Source organism: Chiloscyllium plagiosum, chromosome 32 (genome assembly GCF_004010195.1).
Source record: "Chiloscyllium plagiosum isolate BGI_BamShark_2017 chromosome 32, ASM401019v2, whole genome shotgun sequence".
NCBI lineage: Eukaryota > Metazoa > Chordata > Chondrichthyes > Orectolobiformes > Hemiscylliidae > Chiloscyllium > Chiloscyllium plagiosum.
Genome location: NC_057741.1, coordinates 16,078,549 through 16,095,501, shown reverse-complemented (window position 1 = coordinate 16,095,501; position 16,953 = coordinate 16,078,549). Strand labels below are relative to the sequence as shown.

General features: G+C 41.9%; 1 protein-coding gene across 4 annotated transcripts in view; it reads left to right on the top strand.

Annotated features, from left to right (window-relative positions):
* The window catches only part of elf2a (E74-like factor 2a (ets domain transcription factor)), a 147,584-nt gene extending 132,024 nt beyond the window's left edge, over positions 1-15,560 (top strand). For 3 of the 4 annotated variants that reach the window (XM_043674095.1, XM_043674093.1, XM_043674096.1), the window contains 2 exons: positions 1,636-2,010; positions 12,871-15,560. In XM_043674095.1, the coding sequence (XP_043530030.1) occupies positions 1,636-2,010; positions 12,871-13,510 (1,015 nt within the window). In that variant the 3' untranslated portion in view covers positions 13,511-15,560. The remainder of the gene's footprint in view (positions 1-1,635; positions 2,011-12,870) is intronic. The other variant, XM_043674094.1, reaches the window with a different exon arrangement.
* The last annotated feature ends 1,393 nt before the right edge of the window (positions 15,561-16,953 follow it).

The window sequence follows — 16,953 nt, the reverse complement described above, 5'->3', positions numbered from 1 at the left end:
TACAGGGATTGTGGGGGGGAGGGGCGGTGAAGTACGGGGAGTTAGGGTCCAGAGAATTTGGATCTGGGCACTCACTAGAGAAGTGAAAAAATCTCAGAATACACACAAGAAACCAGAATTGGAGGAACACAGAGTTGTAGAACTGGCAAAAATTAGAATTTAGGATCAAGAATGCTGAGGAATTTTAACATAAAATGTTAGCTTCAGTGGAGGCAGTAGCTGTGTGCAAGCCCAGTTTTGGGCTCGGGTGGGAGGCTTACTTAGAAAGCACTGAAATAGTCACATTTGGAGATTACACAAACACCGCTGAAGTTTCCAGCAGTACTTGGGCTGCAGTACTGCGTATGGAGCAGGGTGTTCGGATGGTGGTAGAATAGGCATTATTGCAGTTGGCAGAATATGAGACTGGAACTCACCATGAAAGAATGCCAGTGTTTTAGAGTTTGATTTAACCCTAGACAGTGTGTAAATATCAGCGCCATCCCCAATTCCTGCTTTTATTCAGTGTTGATTTGTGTGCACTATTGAGGGTTATGGCAGCCTGATGGAAGAGTGGAGTTGAGACTACGGCCAGATCCGTCATGACCTTATTGGGTGACAGAGCAGGTTCAGAGAACTGCATAGCCGACTGTGGGAATCGAGATGTTTTTAGCTGAGGACAGCTAAACTCCCACCAAGTATCAGCTGAATGTGCCTCTGCCATTGCAGACACTCCATGGGTCCACTCAGTTCAATAAAGAGCACCTGGGTAATCCATCTTGAAGAAAAGTTGTGCAGTAAAATTTGTGCCTCCAATGGAATGTGTTTCCACGTCTGATCAGAAATTGGAAGCAATAAAAAAAAATTGAACTTCTCTCTGGGTTGCTTCTTCAATCGAAAACTAGAAGCCTTTTAACGACATATGGAAGTTACTGAAAAAGACAGTTCTGTTGAAGCCATTTGTCTTGCACTCATCAGGACAGTTTGCAAGAATACCAATTTAGGGGGATACTGACCTTTCTGCTACATAAGACGAGAGCGCTGATTGGTTGGCAAGTAAACACTGAAGTATATAACTGTATAAATTTTGGATTACCCCTTAAAATTGCCAATTCTTGCAAATTGTCCTGATGCAAGACAAAAAGGTTCAACAAAATGTGTTTTTTAAAGCAACAGTCAAGTTGCTTAAATGATGAAATTTTTTTTCCTGCATCCACTTGAGCTTTGACAAATATCCAGCAGTAATATTATGGATTTGTCCTTCCGGATGCTTCTATCAACTATTATTTCTATTAATGTCTGTAGTACATTTGCTGACAAATTATTGTTTAATGTCTTGTGACTGGAGCTTTAACATAACAGGAGCATATGTTTGTGTCTCTTTTAAGATTTGGAATCTTGTCATAAGCTTTTCTTTCAACTGCAGCATTATGTTTAGGAGCAGGAGTGTTCTCACGCGTCCAGGGCTGAATTTATTCCTAAATCAAGATGATGAAAACAGATTATCTAATTATTTTCATATTATTGTCAATGGGAACTTGCTGAACTCCAATTGGTACCACATTTCCTGCATTACTGAGGTGATGTGCTACATTAACAATGAAATACTTCATGCAAGATATTAAGTAAATGTGAATCCTCTTTCTTCCTATTTAGGTATTATTACCAAAGAGGGATCCTGGCCAAGGTGGAAGGGCAGCGCTTGGTCTATCAGTTCAAAGAGATGCCCAAGAACCTCGTAATTATTGATGAAGACAAAACGGATCCTAACGTAGGATCCTATCCATCTGAAATACGAACTGATGCAACTGGTAACTTATCTGAGGTGATGTCTCCATCCTCGGAAAATATCGCCTCTCCCATTGCTTCAAAAATACTGTTGCCTTCGCGAGGAGCGCGGCACCCCGCTCACCAGAGTGTGGTGAAGATGGGGAGGGCCACAACGGTGAAGGTCTCGTCATCTGGTCACGGTGGAGTTTTATCACAGGTGCCTCCAACTTCCCTTCCGGTAGTAACCACAACAGTTCCAAGGTTAGTAGCTCCTGTGCACAAATGCTGTTATTGATGTATATGCAGGTAGCTGCAGGCTGAACCATAAGTGGTACTTTTACATGGTTTTAAAATGATCTTCCCTATCTGTTTAAATCATTTGGATATTATTAAAATTAAGTGTTGTGGAAGGCTGATCCACGTTAATTTTACTACAGATCTATGTCTCTTTAGGCTCCCATCCAAAAGTAGATCATCATTTCAATCTGGAGCTTTGCTCCTGTAGTCTGTCTTTATTTCCTCATTGAATTAATTGCCAACCTGTCTTCCTTTAACGTCTCCCTTCATGTAATCTCTGCTATCCTTACTCCATTCTCTTGAGATTGCTTCTTCCTTGGCCACTGGTTTAGCCATCGATCCCCATCTCTTGCTGCTCCCCATCAGCCTCACTGTCCACTGTCAAAATCATTCCCATCGTTGCTTTGAGCACAGTTAACTCCTGACTTTCCTCAACACCATGAGTCCTGCTTTAACCCCAGTTTGCTGCACTCTCCACATTCACCTTCAACAGGTTAAATAAGCTCATGGACGACCTTGCCACTGATATTTGGACTGTTTGACTGGCTCAGCTCCTCCCAGCAGCCCACACCTAGCCAACATACCTTGCCTGGTCTTAGTTGCCTCCTCTCTTCCTTCATGCCCTCTTCAAGCTCATTGAGCTTGTAAGACCCACTTCCTGGTGTTCCACCGAACAGCTTCCCCCTTCCTGACGTCCCTCTCATCAACCACTCTCCTTTTGAAGCCAATCATCCTACCTCCTCCAAGGGCTATCCCTGATCTTTGGACATCAATCCACCTCCATTCCCAAGCGCCCTTTCCTCTTCGTGCAGACATGGACAATTTACAGTACAGATGGAGGCCATTCAGTCTATTTTTTTTTTTGCTGACTGTATAGGAGTTGTGTAGTTTGATTACACTGTAACTGGATTTTGACACTAAGTGTAATACGGTTTACTTTTTGCCTTTCTCACCTATTCAGGCAAACCTCCCCTTCCTTCAGGTGGAAAAATTCCCAGCAACTCTCTGAGTCATAGAATCACCTATTGCTGCTAGCATGGACCTGTTTTGGAAACGGACACTTCCTATCCACTATACCTGACCTCCTCACTTTTTTGATTTGTATGTGGGACATGGGAGTGGCTGGCTAGGCTGGTATTTATTGCCAATCCCTGATTGGGCTGGCGAAGGTTGTAGCAAGCTGCCCTCTCAACTGCCACTGCTCCCGGGACATGGGGAAAGCCACAGTTCTGTTTGGAAAACAGTGACCCAGTGACAGTGAATAGACGGTGATATATTTCTCAGTCAGGGCAGTGAGTGGCTTGTAGAGGAACTTGCAGCTGATGGGGTGTTTCCCTGCATCTGCTGCCCTTGTCCTTCTGGATGGTAGTGATCAGAGATTTGGAACATGCCTTTGGATGAGCCTTAGCGAATTGCTGCAGTGCATCTGGTAGATGGTGCACACCTTAGATGATGCCAATGTGTGTCAGTGATGATAAATCATTTTCTACATCTCAGTTACATCTCTCTCCCGTTTCAGACAAATCCATTTTCCAATCTTCATTCAAAAAGTTCCCCATTCCTGCACGACTGTCATGATTCTCTGCTGTACCTTTTCTCATGTGATCTCATCCTCTCTGTATTGCACTGACCAAAATTCTACTTTCAAAGTCCATGAGCATGCAGTTAGCTCCCAGATCTTTGCCGAGCTCTCCTGCTGCTCTATCCCATGTTTCCGAATGGGTCTCTCTCTCTGCGCCATAACAACGTGCCGTAACACCTTCCTTTGAGGCTGATCCATCATTCCCACCTTGAGCTTCTGCGGTTTTTACCAGGCCAACCAAACTATCCTCGACTGACCTCCCTGTTCCCAATTCAGTGGGGTTTCCACCTTTCCCTCGAGCATGTCTGATCATGCGCAGAGAGTTTCAGCAGTGGGTTACCGTCCCAATATCACATCCCATAATCCTGTTCTTGCTGACCCACATTAGCTCACAGTCCTCTGAGATTTCAGGTTGAAAATGTTCATTTTGCTGCTGAAATGTCTTTCCTTTCTGATCCTTATCTCTGTAATCTCTACTGAACCTATAAATCACCTCTTCCCAACTGTGTGTTCCTCTAAAATCTGGCCCCTTCTGATTCCTCATCAGTAAATATTCTGCAGAGGCCTTGGCCTCACATTTGAATCTCCTTCAGTCCCAGCACCCGGCCCATATCCCTCCAAACCCTTCCTATTTATATTCCTATCCAGATGCCTTTTAAATGCTGTAATTGTACCAGCCTCCACCACTTCCTCTGGCAGCTCATCCCATACATGTACCACCCTCTGCTTGAAAAAGTTGCTCCTTAGGTCCCTTTTAAATCTTTCACTTCTCACCTTAAACCTATGCCTTCTGTTTCTGGACTCACCCATCCCAGGGAAAAGATTTTGTCTATTTATCCTATCCATGCCCCTCATGATTTTATAAACATGAGGGGCATGGATAGGATAAAAGGTCACCCCTCAGCCTCCGGTGCTCCGGGGAAAACAGCCCCAGCCTGTTCAGCCTCTCCCTAGAGCTCAAATCCTCCAACCCTGGCAACCGCCTTGTAAATATTTTCTGAACACTCTATACTGTTAGGAATTCTACTCGCAAGTTTGGAATTAAAGAGACAATCTGGGGGAATATTTTTTGTGTGTCTTGCGGATTCACCTGGGCATACGTTCACTGTGTCTGAGCTGTCTCATTGAGAGAAGAAGGGGATGGCTGATTGCGTAAATGTTTCATTAATATTAGTTATTAATATATTATTAATAGAATTTAACATTTAGTATATATAGGTGGAGGGCATTGATTGGGTGGTTATAGGAGTGTTTGTGATGTGATGGGAATGTGCCAATCTGGATTGTGTTTCTATTGTGTCAGGATCACAACAATCTGTTCCCAAAATGTTGGGCCTCTTGCCTCTAATAGGCATAGGTTTGAGTCTGACTTGCCACGGAGGTAGGATCATTCAATGCCTGAAATGTGGGAGCAGGCAATTTGGCTCATTGAGCCCATGCTGACCTTCCGAAGAGCATCCCACCCAGACCCATCTCCCTACCTTTATAACTCTGCATTTCCCGTGGCTAACCCACCTAGCCTGCACATCCCTGGACACTAAGGAGCAACTTAGCACCGCCGATCCACCTAATCTGCACATCTTTGGACTGTCGGAGGAAACCAGAGCATACGCAGGAAACCCCTGCAGATGTGGGGAGAATGTGCAAACTCCACAGGGTGGAATTGAACCCGGGCCCCTGGCACTGTGAAGCAGCAGTGCTAACCACTGAGCTACTGTGCCGTCACAGGTGTATCATACCGTTTTGAGATGGGAAAGTGTAGACATGTATTGACATTGGAGTGGGTGTAGCTCGACACCTGTGATCTCTCACACTGGGAATAATTGATCTAACACTGAGTAAAGATTGACTGACTGGCTGTTCAGAGTTTAACCAGGGTGAAGCAGCTTTATTCAGTGATTGTAAGTGACCTGATTGGTTCACTGAAACATTCCTCACTTCTGCTTAACCAGAAGCCAAAACACTTAGTGCTTAATGGTTTACACTACATGTGTGCGTGGCTTTCTTGCCCCATTATGTGGAAAGTGTGTTATTAGAGATCAAATCTGTTAAAACCCTGCTGTATTTGGTCAAGTAGATACAGATACTGTTGTTATTAAACAGTTCCACTCCACTAAACTGCAATAAGGAAACTTCAGAGTGGTGCACAAATGTGCCCGTAATATTTCATTAGCAACTTTACTCCTTGTTAAAACTATACTTTTGCCCAAAATAATTTGGACAGATTTTAGACCAAGTTTCTTAAATGGAATTGCTAAAGCTAAATTAAAAACTGAAATAACCGTGGATGCAGTAAATCAGAAACAGAAGCAGAAGTAGCTGGAAAAGCTCAGCAGGTCTGGCAGCATCTGTGCAGAAAAATCAGAGTTAACGTCTTGGGTCTGGTCATCCTTCCTCAGCGGTGTATCTACATCAAAGTTTTCTCCAATTCTGCCATCTAGTGTTACTATATTGTCACATGCCCAGAGACGCAGGCAAAGGAAGTGGGGGGTGTCTTTTATTCCTGACTTTTTTTAAAAAATGTAACCTGGAAATAACCAGTTAACCTCAATGTGCTGAGTTCCCAATGTGTACATGTACACAGCGCCCTCATTCAGGTGAGCTGCACACAATCTGGGGCCTCCTCCTTGGATGTTGAAAATGGGGAACTGTTCAGGGGCCACATACTCGTATTCAGGAGATGCAAAGAAAGAAAATTGATCTGGAGATATTACTTATTGAGGTAAATTTAGCAAAGTGTGCCAAGATGTTTATATTGTATTTTCTACATCTCATTTTGACTTTTAGAAATTTTCACTGACTATCTGTTATTTCAATTCAGGTCATTTTCAAGAGATTATGGTCACAAGTTGTGCCAAATTGCCTGTTTTGTTTAACTGTTCCAGTATAAAATACATAAGAACACAAGAAATAGGAGCCTTTGGCCTTGCTATTCAACAGGTCATGGCCTGAACTCCTCCTCCACGCCTGCTCCTCAATCCTCCCTTATATCAGGAATCTATCTGTCATCTTGTTTTGTGATGAGCCCGCACAACACTGCTGTAGAGAATTCCAGACACTCGCGACTCTGGTAGAAGAAATTGCTTTGTACCTCAGTTTTAAATGAGTACCCCTTATTGTGTAATGATGCACCCTGTTCATGGTTTCCCCGACTGGTAAAAATGTCTTGTCCCCGCAGCAATTGTATGTCTCAGTAAGCTCCCCCTTCACTCCCCACCATCACCACCACCTCCCCTTCAGTCTGCTTCATAAGGTCTAACTTCTTCAGCTTTCTTTCGATAAGTCACCTTCATCCAGGAATCAGTCAATCTAGTGAAACTCTTTTAAATACCAGTAAAATACCTCCAATACCAATTATATCCTTTGTTAAATACAGAGACTAAAACTGCATACAGTACTCACCAGCACCCAGTACAGTTGTAAAAGGACTTGCTTATTTTTAAACTCCAACCTCCTCTTAATGACAGCCAATATTCCATTTGCTGCCTTAATTATTTGCTACATCTGCACGTGGACTTTGTCTTTCAAGCACAAGAACACACAGGTCCCTTTGCATTGCAATTTTTTTTGCAGTCTCTCTCCCTTTAAACAAGGCTCTGCCTTTTGATTCTTTCCACCAAAATACATGATCTGAGCTTTTTATAGATTAAACTGCACCTATCAAGTTTGTGCCCATTCGCTCAAAATCTTCATATCCCGATGCAGATTCCTTATATCCTCACCACAGCATGCCTTCCCATCTGTTTGCATTGTCAGCAAGTTTAAATATGATATACTCTGCCCCCTCGTCCAAGTCATTAGAATAATTAATGACTTGTCCCTGTGGTACCCCACTAGCTCAGTCTTTCTAACCTGAAAAAGACCCATCAATCCTGACTCTGCCTGCTGTGTGTTTACCAATCCTCAGTCCATGAGAATACCCCAATACCTAGACGTCCTACCTTGTGCAGTAGTGTTTTATATGGCACCTTATGGAACATGTTGTAGAAATCCAAAAACACTTCATCTACTGGTACCCCATCTTCAACCCAGTTTGTCAGATCCTCAAAGAACTGTAGAAAATTTGATTTCCCTTTCACCAACCATATTCGCTCTGTAGAACTGTATTAAGCTTTTCTAAATACACTGCTATTTCTGCCTTAATGAAGGAATCTAGCATTTTCCCAGCCATCGATGTCAGACTAGCTGGCCTGCAGTTTTCTGTCTCCTTCCACCTTCCCCCTGCTTTATACAGGGACATCACATTAGCAGCTTTCCGATCTGTTGGAACCCTCCTGGGATCCACTGAGGTATGGAATATTTTGACCATTGCCTCCACTAACATTGCAGGCACTTTCTTTAAAACACTGGCCATTAGGTCTGAGTGATCTGTAGAAAGTGAGGACTGCAGCTGCTGGAGATCAGAGTGCGGAGTGTATTGCTGGCAAAGCACAGCAGGTCAGGCAGCATCCGAGGAGCAGAAAAATCGACGTTACGGGCAAAAGTTGAAACTTTATTGCTGGAACAGTATAGCAGGTCAGGCAGCATCCAGGGAACAGGAGATTCGACGTTTCGGGCACAGGCCCTCAGTTACGGGCAAAAGCCCTTCATCAGGAAATCTGATGGAGGAAAACTTGTAGACAATGGTGTTTCCAAGTATTGTCTGCTATTGGCCTTCTGGGTGGAATTGCCCGAAAAGTTGATTTTCCTGCTCCTTGATCCGAGTGGCTCGACTGTCCTTTAACTTGTTGGTTTATGAAATATCTTGTCCCTTGTGATAGAGGCTGTTGTTAGATCTTTTCTCCCATTAGCACCTTGTTTAGCTGATAGCTTTGGAATGCTTATAATATACTGGGAAGATGATGCAAAGTATTGGTTTAAATTATCTGCCATTTTTCTGTTCCCCAAATATTAATTTCAGAGTTGTACTCTCCCAGGGTCTTGGACTTGCTTTTGTTATTCCCTGTTTATAGACCCATAGAAGCTCTTTGTTTTTATGTCTTATGCAAGGTTGGAGAAAAGATGTAAAAGGCTGTTGCCAGGGTTGAAGAGTTTGAGCTATGGGGGGAGGCTGAATAGGCTGGGGCTGTTTTCCCTGGAGCGTCGGAGGCTGAGGGTACTTTTCCTTGGGTGGGGGAGTCCAGAACTAGAGGGCATAAATTTAAGGTGGAAGCGGAGAGATTTAAAAAGGACTTATGGGGTAACCTTTTCTTACAGATGTGTGTTTAGAATGACCTGTGTAATTGCAGTGTTTAAAAAGCATCTGGATGGATACATGAATAGGAAGGGTTTGGGTTAAATGAAGAGATGCAGGTTAAATGCTGGCAAATGGAACTAGGTCAGATTGGGATGACTGATAGGCATGAATGATTTGGACCAAAGGATCTGGTTATGTGCTGTTTGACTCTGTAATTTACTTTTATAGTAAATTTTCTCCCACTTTATTAGCTTTTTAGTCATCTTCTGCTGACTCCTTTACAATTAAAGAATCCTTCAGGCCACCATTTGTTCTCACCACTTTTTGAGCTTCAGCTTTTGATTGAACACTCTCCTTTGCTGCCTTTATTAACCACAAGTGGGTCATCATTCTCAGAGTTCTTTTTAACTGGAATCAGTTTCCAATGAGCACTGTTCTTACATGTCTGCCAATGCTCATTACTGCCTTTTCCCTTTAGTCCGTTTTCCTGGTCCGTTTTAGACAAAATTTTCTTCATAACTCTGTCAGTGTCGATACTTAGGTTGAGGGCACTGCTTTGTGACCTGAATTGCTCTCCCACAAACTGAATTTGAAACTCTACCATGCAGGGTTGATAACTGGTGACCAAAGTATGAACATTTATATTTTTTTAATGAACCTTTCTTAGGGGCTGCATTTGACAACATCATTTTTCATTAGTAAGCCAGAGTGTTGAATCGGCAGAAGCTTTCCTGTATTTCCTGATCTTCATGGACATTTGACCTGAGCAAGTGAGACAGGAACTGCAGTGGCCAGTGATGTTTGCAGCTGATGGTAGGCATGACGAGAACATGGCTGAGTATCTGGAGAACTGGAGAAAAACACTGGAAGACTGAGCTTTTGAGATCAGTAGACTAACGAGCCAATGCTTGAACATGGTGTATGAGGCTTCGGAAGACCATCCGAGTGAGAGTGTAAAGGTGCGGGTTCCCTCCGGGTGCTCGTTTCCTCCCGCAGTCCAAAGATGAGCAGGTCAGGTGAATTGGCCATGCTGAATTGCTCATAGTGTTAGGTGCATTAGTCAGAGGATAAAGGGTCTGGGTGGGTTACTCTTCGGAGGGTCATTGTGGACATGTTGGGTCGAAGGGCCTGTTTCCACACTGTAGGGAATCTAATCTAAAAAAATCTAATCAAATTATGAATGCAGACTGGGAGAAGATGTGCAGTTGAAAATACCTGGTATCAGTGGTGAAAAACAATAGAAGTATGGAAATGAAAATTAAGCAGTGGAGTAACTGGAAGGAATGAAATGGAATATGGTGTGATAGTATATGATTGCTGGAACTGAAAGCACGAATATGTAGAGTGGCTGTGAGACCAGACTTGTGATGCAATGCTGAAACTTCGGCAACATCAAAACAGGCACATTGAATTGATGCTAATTTGCTGTGGAGACTGATGTATGGACCCTTTACCCTCTGACTAATGGGAGAGGATAAAATTGTGGGAGCATCAAAGAAGGTAGTTGGGAAATCATTGAAATTGTCTGTTGGGCAGTGAGCTGGGACACAAGGTGAGGTGGGACCTATTACAAAAAAACAGAGAGGATTGAAACCAGGTAGAACAAGGGAGATTTAAACACCGCAGAATGGAAGAAAAATGGGAACCTTACCGAAGGAAATGATAAGGATGGTCAAACAGCCAAAAGGTGATGTCTAGGGTGTTGCAGGAGGGGTTCAGATTTTATGGAGCTTATTGGTACAAACGTGATTATCAAGTTCCTGTCACTAACATTCTGAAGTTACGTTCCAGTCCAAGATGGTGTTTTCTGTCATTTTGCCTTGTCCTTTTTGTGATCGTGACGTGAGGGGAATAGACAGGCTGGTGATTAGTAAGTGCGAATGCCCTGGAAAATGCAACTCAGTCGTGAGCATTACGCACAGAGCCCTAGTCAGAGAGGTGTGCTGGCTAGAATGCCAACCCAGAGGTTCTTAGAATCTCTACAGTGTGGAAACAGGCCATTTGGCCCAACAAGTCCACACTAACCCACCCAGACCCATCCCCTTACCCTAAATCTGTAACCCTGCATTTCCCATGACTAATGCACCGAATCTCCACATCCCTCAATATTATGGGCAATTTAGCATGGCTAGTGCACCTGACCTGCACATCTTTGGATTCTGAGAGGAAACCAGAGCACGTGGAGGAAACCCATGCATACACGGGGAGAATGTGCAAACTCCACACAGTCGTCCAAATGTAATAATCCAACCTGGATCTCTGGCGCTGTGAGGCAGCAGTGCTGAGTGCACAAGGCGTATCTGCAGGTTAGAATCTGGCCACAATCTTCTCCAACATCAGGAAAGGTTAACGCAACATCAGCTGAAGTAGGATTCATTTTGGCTACCAACAATGGAAAGGGATGGTATTCACAAGTGCTGAGTGGAATCAGGTGCCCTGTGGGAACTCATTACCTGTGGGTATACTGTTAAAGAGAACTGGACCCTCAAAATCTCTTGACCATCATGAATTAGCAGTGTGTACATCAATTCTACCCTGTGTGAGGTATTTTGGGAATCATCAGTTCCTTCTAATTTAAACACTAACTGTACCAACAATCCAAATAGATTAAACCACCATGACACAACCTTCCTTTCAGTAAGGATATTTCTTCATAAGGAAATGTTTAAGACAAGATAAAAGAAAATTGACTTATTCAATTTTGCAAATGTCTACAAGAGCCTTAATTGCTTTTTAATTAGTACTGCCTTCTGGTGTTAAACAGTCTGGAGAAACATACTCAACTTTGCATATCCACCTGAGACCAGTAGGAAGGCCTAACATGAATCACAATTTCTTTTTCCTTGCAGCTAGCTGAACTTTTAAGCACAAACTTCACTTTCCATAACCATAGCTGAAGATCAAAATGTTTATTCAAATACACTCCCAACATCATGTCATTGCCTGGAGAAATCCTGCCAGACCTAGAATGGTTGTAGAAACTGAAAGAACTGTGGATACTGTAAATCAGAAACAAAAACAGAAGTTGCTGGAAAAGCTCAGCAGGTCTGGCAGCATCTGTGCAGAGAAATCAAAGTTAACGCTTTGGGTCTGTTGACCCTTCCTGACAACTGATGGTAGCTCAGAAAATGGTGGTTTATATGCAGAGGGAAGGGGTAAGGAGAAACGACACGTTGGGATTGAGCCCAAAGAGGGAGAAGAACAGTTGGACAGATAAAGGAGTCAGTAATGACCTGGCTGTTAGTGGATCATTTGTTCTAGCAATAACTGAGCATGATTCTAGAAGGTCAAGGTGAAATAGAAACCTGGAATGAAACAGGGAAAGAAAGGAAAACTATGTAAATATTGGGTTTTATGGTGAAATCTGTAAAATCTAGTCCTTGTTGAAGCTACGGTCAATAAAACTCAGACTGTGATCATACCAAAATACGCCAGTTTTTGTGTATTGCATGCTATCCTGAGGAAATCCTTCTTGCTTTGACTCCTTTGGTGATGTACAAGTGGAATGCATGATTACTGCCAGCAGATTGAGCACAGAGTTAATTATCAGCAACAGCTGCTTTTGGTGGACGGGGGGGGGGGTGGCTGGTTATGTAATTCAGTAAAAATAACATTTTGTTGTGTCCACAGTTATTTTGCAGATTACACTGTTTAAATTCCGACTCTAAACAGCATTTGCAATTTCACTCAGGCTTTGAGTCAAACCTGGATTTACAGAAACTGGTTTCCAATTATTGCTGGAAGCAGTAGTATTAGGAATGCTCTGCACCTAGTTTACTTAAATGGTGTTACAGAAAGCATTCTGTAAACATTGGCGCTGAAAGGTTTTGAGAAAGCTGTAAATGAGATTATCAAATGATTTCAGAATCCCATTTTTATCGACTTGTTGGGGGGGGGTGAAGGAGTTTAGATTATCATTTGCGCTCCATGACACTGAAGGCTGTGTATGCTTCCGTTATCAAAATATTGGCAGTGATTTCTTAAAAAATAGAAAAATCATGCATTGTTGGTGTTGGCAAATGCTAAAAATACCTTTTTAAACGTTTTGTTCCCATTTCTTTGGCAGCAGCAGAGCTGTTCGTGTTGCAATGCAGGTGCCTGTTGTCATGACCTCTTCCGGCCAGAAGTTTTCAACGGTGGCTGTTCAGTCAATGAACCCAGTTTCAACTGTAATAACCAGCACAAACACAACCGTCTCTACTCCAAAGGTTCTTATCCAAACTATCCCTACAATGGTGCCTGCTACTACAGTAGAGAATGGAGACAAAATCACTATCCAGCCAGCAAAAATCATCACCATCCCCGCCACTCAGATCACCCAGTGTCACTTACAGACAAAGTCGGGCTTGGCTACAACTGGGAGTATTAACATCGTTGGAGCACAGGCAGCGATTCGGGCTCTTTCTCCTATGTCAATAGCAGGAGGGACACCTGTAATGAGACTAGCGGTGCCTGCCCAGCAGTCTACAGGCCAGAACCCTGCTCGAGTTATTACTGCTGTCTTAAAAGGGGCAGAGGTCAAGCCAGAAAGCACAGCTACAAAGGTGGGAGCAGATCTTCATAATCTGCCTGTGATAAAGGAAGAGCGTTCAGTGGAGGGTAGCAAGACTGTGACTCGCTGGGTGGTTGTCAGTGCACCCTCAGCTATTGCCCTCCCATTAACAATGAAAACAGAGGCAGAAGCCACAGTGACTGGGGAGAAATAATGGTACAGCCGTTAGGAGATGAAAGATTGTCTCAAGACTTTGAGGAATGTTTGTTTCCAGCAGGTGTCAAACTTTTTTCTCCCATCCCATTCTTCATTGTGGGATTTGAGCCACATCATCAAATGCTGACGAAGAAACTGAATAGGAACAAATGAAATTTCAATGAATTCATTTGCAATTAAATGCATAATGATCTAAAAGAAGGGACCACATGTTTCACTACGTTTTCCATCTACACTACAGAATTCTGGAAACACTAATATCTTGATGACTGGTTTGGAATGTTTCTCTGAAAATTGCATAAGCTTTAAAGCACCAGTGCTGTCAAGAATTTGTGACCTGCTCCTAACAGACAACTTCATTGTAAGGTCCTGGCTATGCATTGTACTGGAGGTCTTGAGCTGAAATGTGATCCTATTGAGACTGTTCAAAAAATTACAGTCACTGATGTTTTGGGCAGAAGACCATTGTCTTTCTAACATAACCTTCCAATCTCATCTAGTTTTGTATTATAAATATAAAACTAATAAACCTGACTTTTGAGTAGTAACTCATTCATCCATTTTAAGAGCACTATTTATCATTCTTTAATTTAAAGCTCTCTAACTTCTTTTTCCCTTGACGTTTTATATAGTACCCCGTTTCTTCAATCCCCTTTGGGTAGGGATTTTCCATATCCAGGAGTTGGCTGTACAGCTCTTTCCTTAAAACTAATTTTAATTTTAAGAAATTTAATTTTGAAAAATGCTGATATTAAACTTTCACTTGCAAAATGGTTCATGTTTCTGTTGCAGAATCATGATGTAATTGAAACTGCTGACAGACAGTCAGCATGTGGCTTGCCAGAACCTTGCAATTCTGAAGTTTGTTAAATTGGTTCCTTGCAAGCAAGTTGCTCGGTCTTTTGAATTAAATGCTGCATATCATATTTCAGATGCATATCAACCTTTGCTTAAATAACACTGTGCACAGTACTTTTATTTCTACTGGTGCTAAGTGAATTCTCTTATTTAAAAAAACTGTATAGAATGTGAAGGATTAAGTTGAAATAGAAGTTACTGCTTTTATTTTGAGAGAGAGAGAGGGGTATGATGTATTTGTAGGATTTGTATAATTACAGTTAGTGAGCAATGTTAATCGACAGCTTGAGTTTTTCCATTTAAAAAAATAAGCTATGTGTAAGAACTAGCTTTTTTGTTTAAAGCTCTTTTTAATCTTACAAAAAACACAGTATTGTTATGGAGTAACATGTTATTTTATGGTAGTTAGAGCCATCCAGATACATGGTTTGTGGTCAAGTGACAGACCTTTTGGTTATAACCTTTTTTCTTAAAATAATGCCTGTGTCACTTTGCCTTGGTGTACGTATAAACATTTCGTTTTCTTTCAACACCACAAGGTCATGTTCAGTCTAGCTTTGTGCAATGAGCAGTTTTTTTTTCAGGTAGTTCTAAACCTGCTGACTTCAGTTAAAGAGGAAGTCTTGCCATCAGGACCCAACATTTTATTTTAAGTAGTTGTTACAAGTAATCATAATTCACATCCTTTTGTTCCATCAACTTTTATAATCACTTTTTGTTTACACAATGAAGAACAACTTTTTTGTTTGGTAGGGGATTTATGATACTGGTTAGATCAGGTATTGAACCTGCCCATGAAGACAGAGGTACCATTAGGGGCTGGAGCATTTTTGGATTAACATTCAGTCACTGCTATTCAGCTCTGACATGGTAACTAACTCCCTTGGATCCTGGATTTCATCAGTACTCACTGTTCAATAGAATTCAAATCTGAAACTAATGGACCAAAACTAGATGTTGAACCCTCCACACCCACCTGCTTTTTAAAACTGGATTCTGGTATTGAACCTCCCTCCTTAATGGGGGGGGAGATTACCAGTGTTCTGACTGAAAATGTTTGTACAGTTTCAACATTTGAAGTATATTCTATTTTGTTGTACTCTTGTTTCAAAGTGTATTCAAGTAGATTTTACCAAAATATAAGTGAATCCTGTTTTGATTGTGCTTTGGTAAAGAAATACAAAAGTAAATCTAATGTCTACGGAGCTTCTTTAAAGCTAATTTTAAAAGATGAAAAGGGTTTTGTAACTTGGATATCCCTAACATAGCAAGCTACAAATGCACCTTCCTCACTTTCACACATTTCTTAGGAATGCAAAATTGAAATAAACTTGGATTTGAAAAAAATGAGTTTGCCACAGAAATTGAGTGGAAGAAGTTTGATGTTTTTCCCAAAGTTACAGTGGTGTGGTTCATGGCGGTTTAAACTGTCACATTGGACATAAAACATTGTCTCCAAATTTAAATATTTCATTGTTCCGAAGGAGTTCCCATGAAAACTGCACTGAGTGACAATTTATAGCTTTGCTTGCCAGAAGTGCTTTCCTTAAAGTGTAGTACATTTACCAAATACAGATGGCTGCCTTTTTATAACAACCGTTCACATTCACAAAAACACTTACATAATACTGACTTATTTCCTGTAAGCTTAAAGGACGTTAGTGAACCAGATGGATTTTCCTGACAATCGATTCATGATCATTAGACTCTTAATTTGACTTTTTAATTGAATTCAGATTCCATATCGGTTGTGGTGGGATTTGAACTCTGGTCCCTGAAACATTGTCTGGGTTTCTGGATTAACAGTCCTGTGGTAATACCACAAGGCCATTGCCTTGCCCAATGTCACTGTTGATGTTTTCTCTAGGGGATAGAACAGATGTAGGAGGCGATGTTTTAAAAGTAGCTCTTTTGTGACATGAAAATAAGTTGTGTGTTGTTGGACCTCTCTGCTTCAGCGTGTTATTAGAGGAAAGCCAAAAGGTTCTCTGGTGGATGAGAATGTGGATGATTCATGGTCCTGCTTTTGCTTCTATTGCACATCTTTGTACAAGGGAAAACTGCTGAAAACCAGTCTTCAATCACAGATCAAAATGGTAGGAAGAGTGATTGATTCCACAACAGCTGTCCTTGTAGAGAGTGAGCTGTAATAAAATTGGGTTTGCAAGCATTGTCAGCCACTTAGTAACATGGGAGGCAGAAGAGCAGTTATTGTCACCTGCCCTATAGGAACTCAGACTGTTGACTTTGTTGGGATATTGTGGGGCTGTTCACTTCGCACAATATCAGTACTTGAAGTAAGTATCTACCTCACATCCAATTGACCAGTTGCCCATTAAAACTCTGGTACTATGTTCCAGATCCTAATCACTTGCTACAATGTTTCTTTATGTGCCTGTTGGTTTTTGACCATTCCACTGACTGAAGTTTCTCTCTCTAGGTTGTCTTGAACACCAATTGGAAGTCGGTTTCTTCCAGTTATCCGTGTTAACTAAGTTCCCTCATTCTTGGAAATGAACTTGATCCTTTTCTACACCTCCATAAACCTTCACTAAGAAACCCAAACCTAGATGCAACACTCCA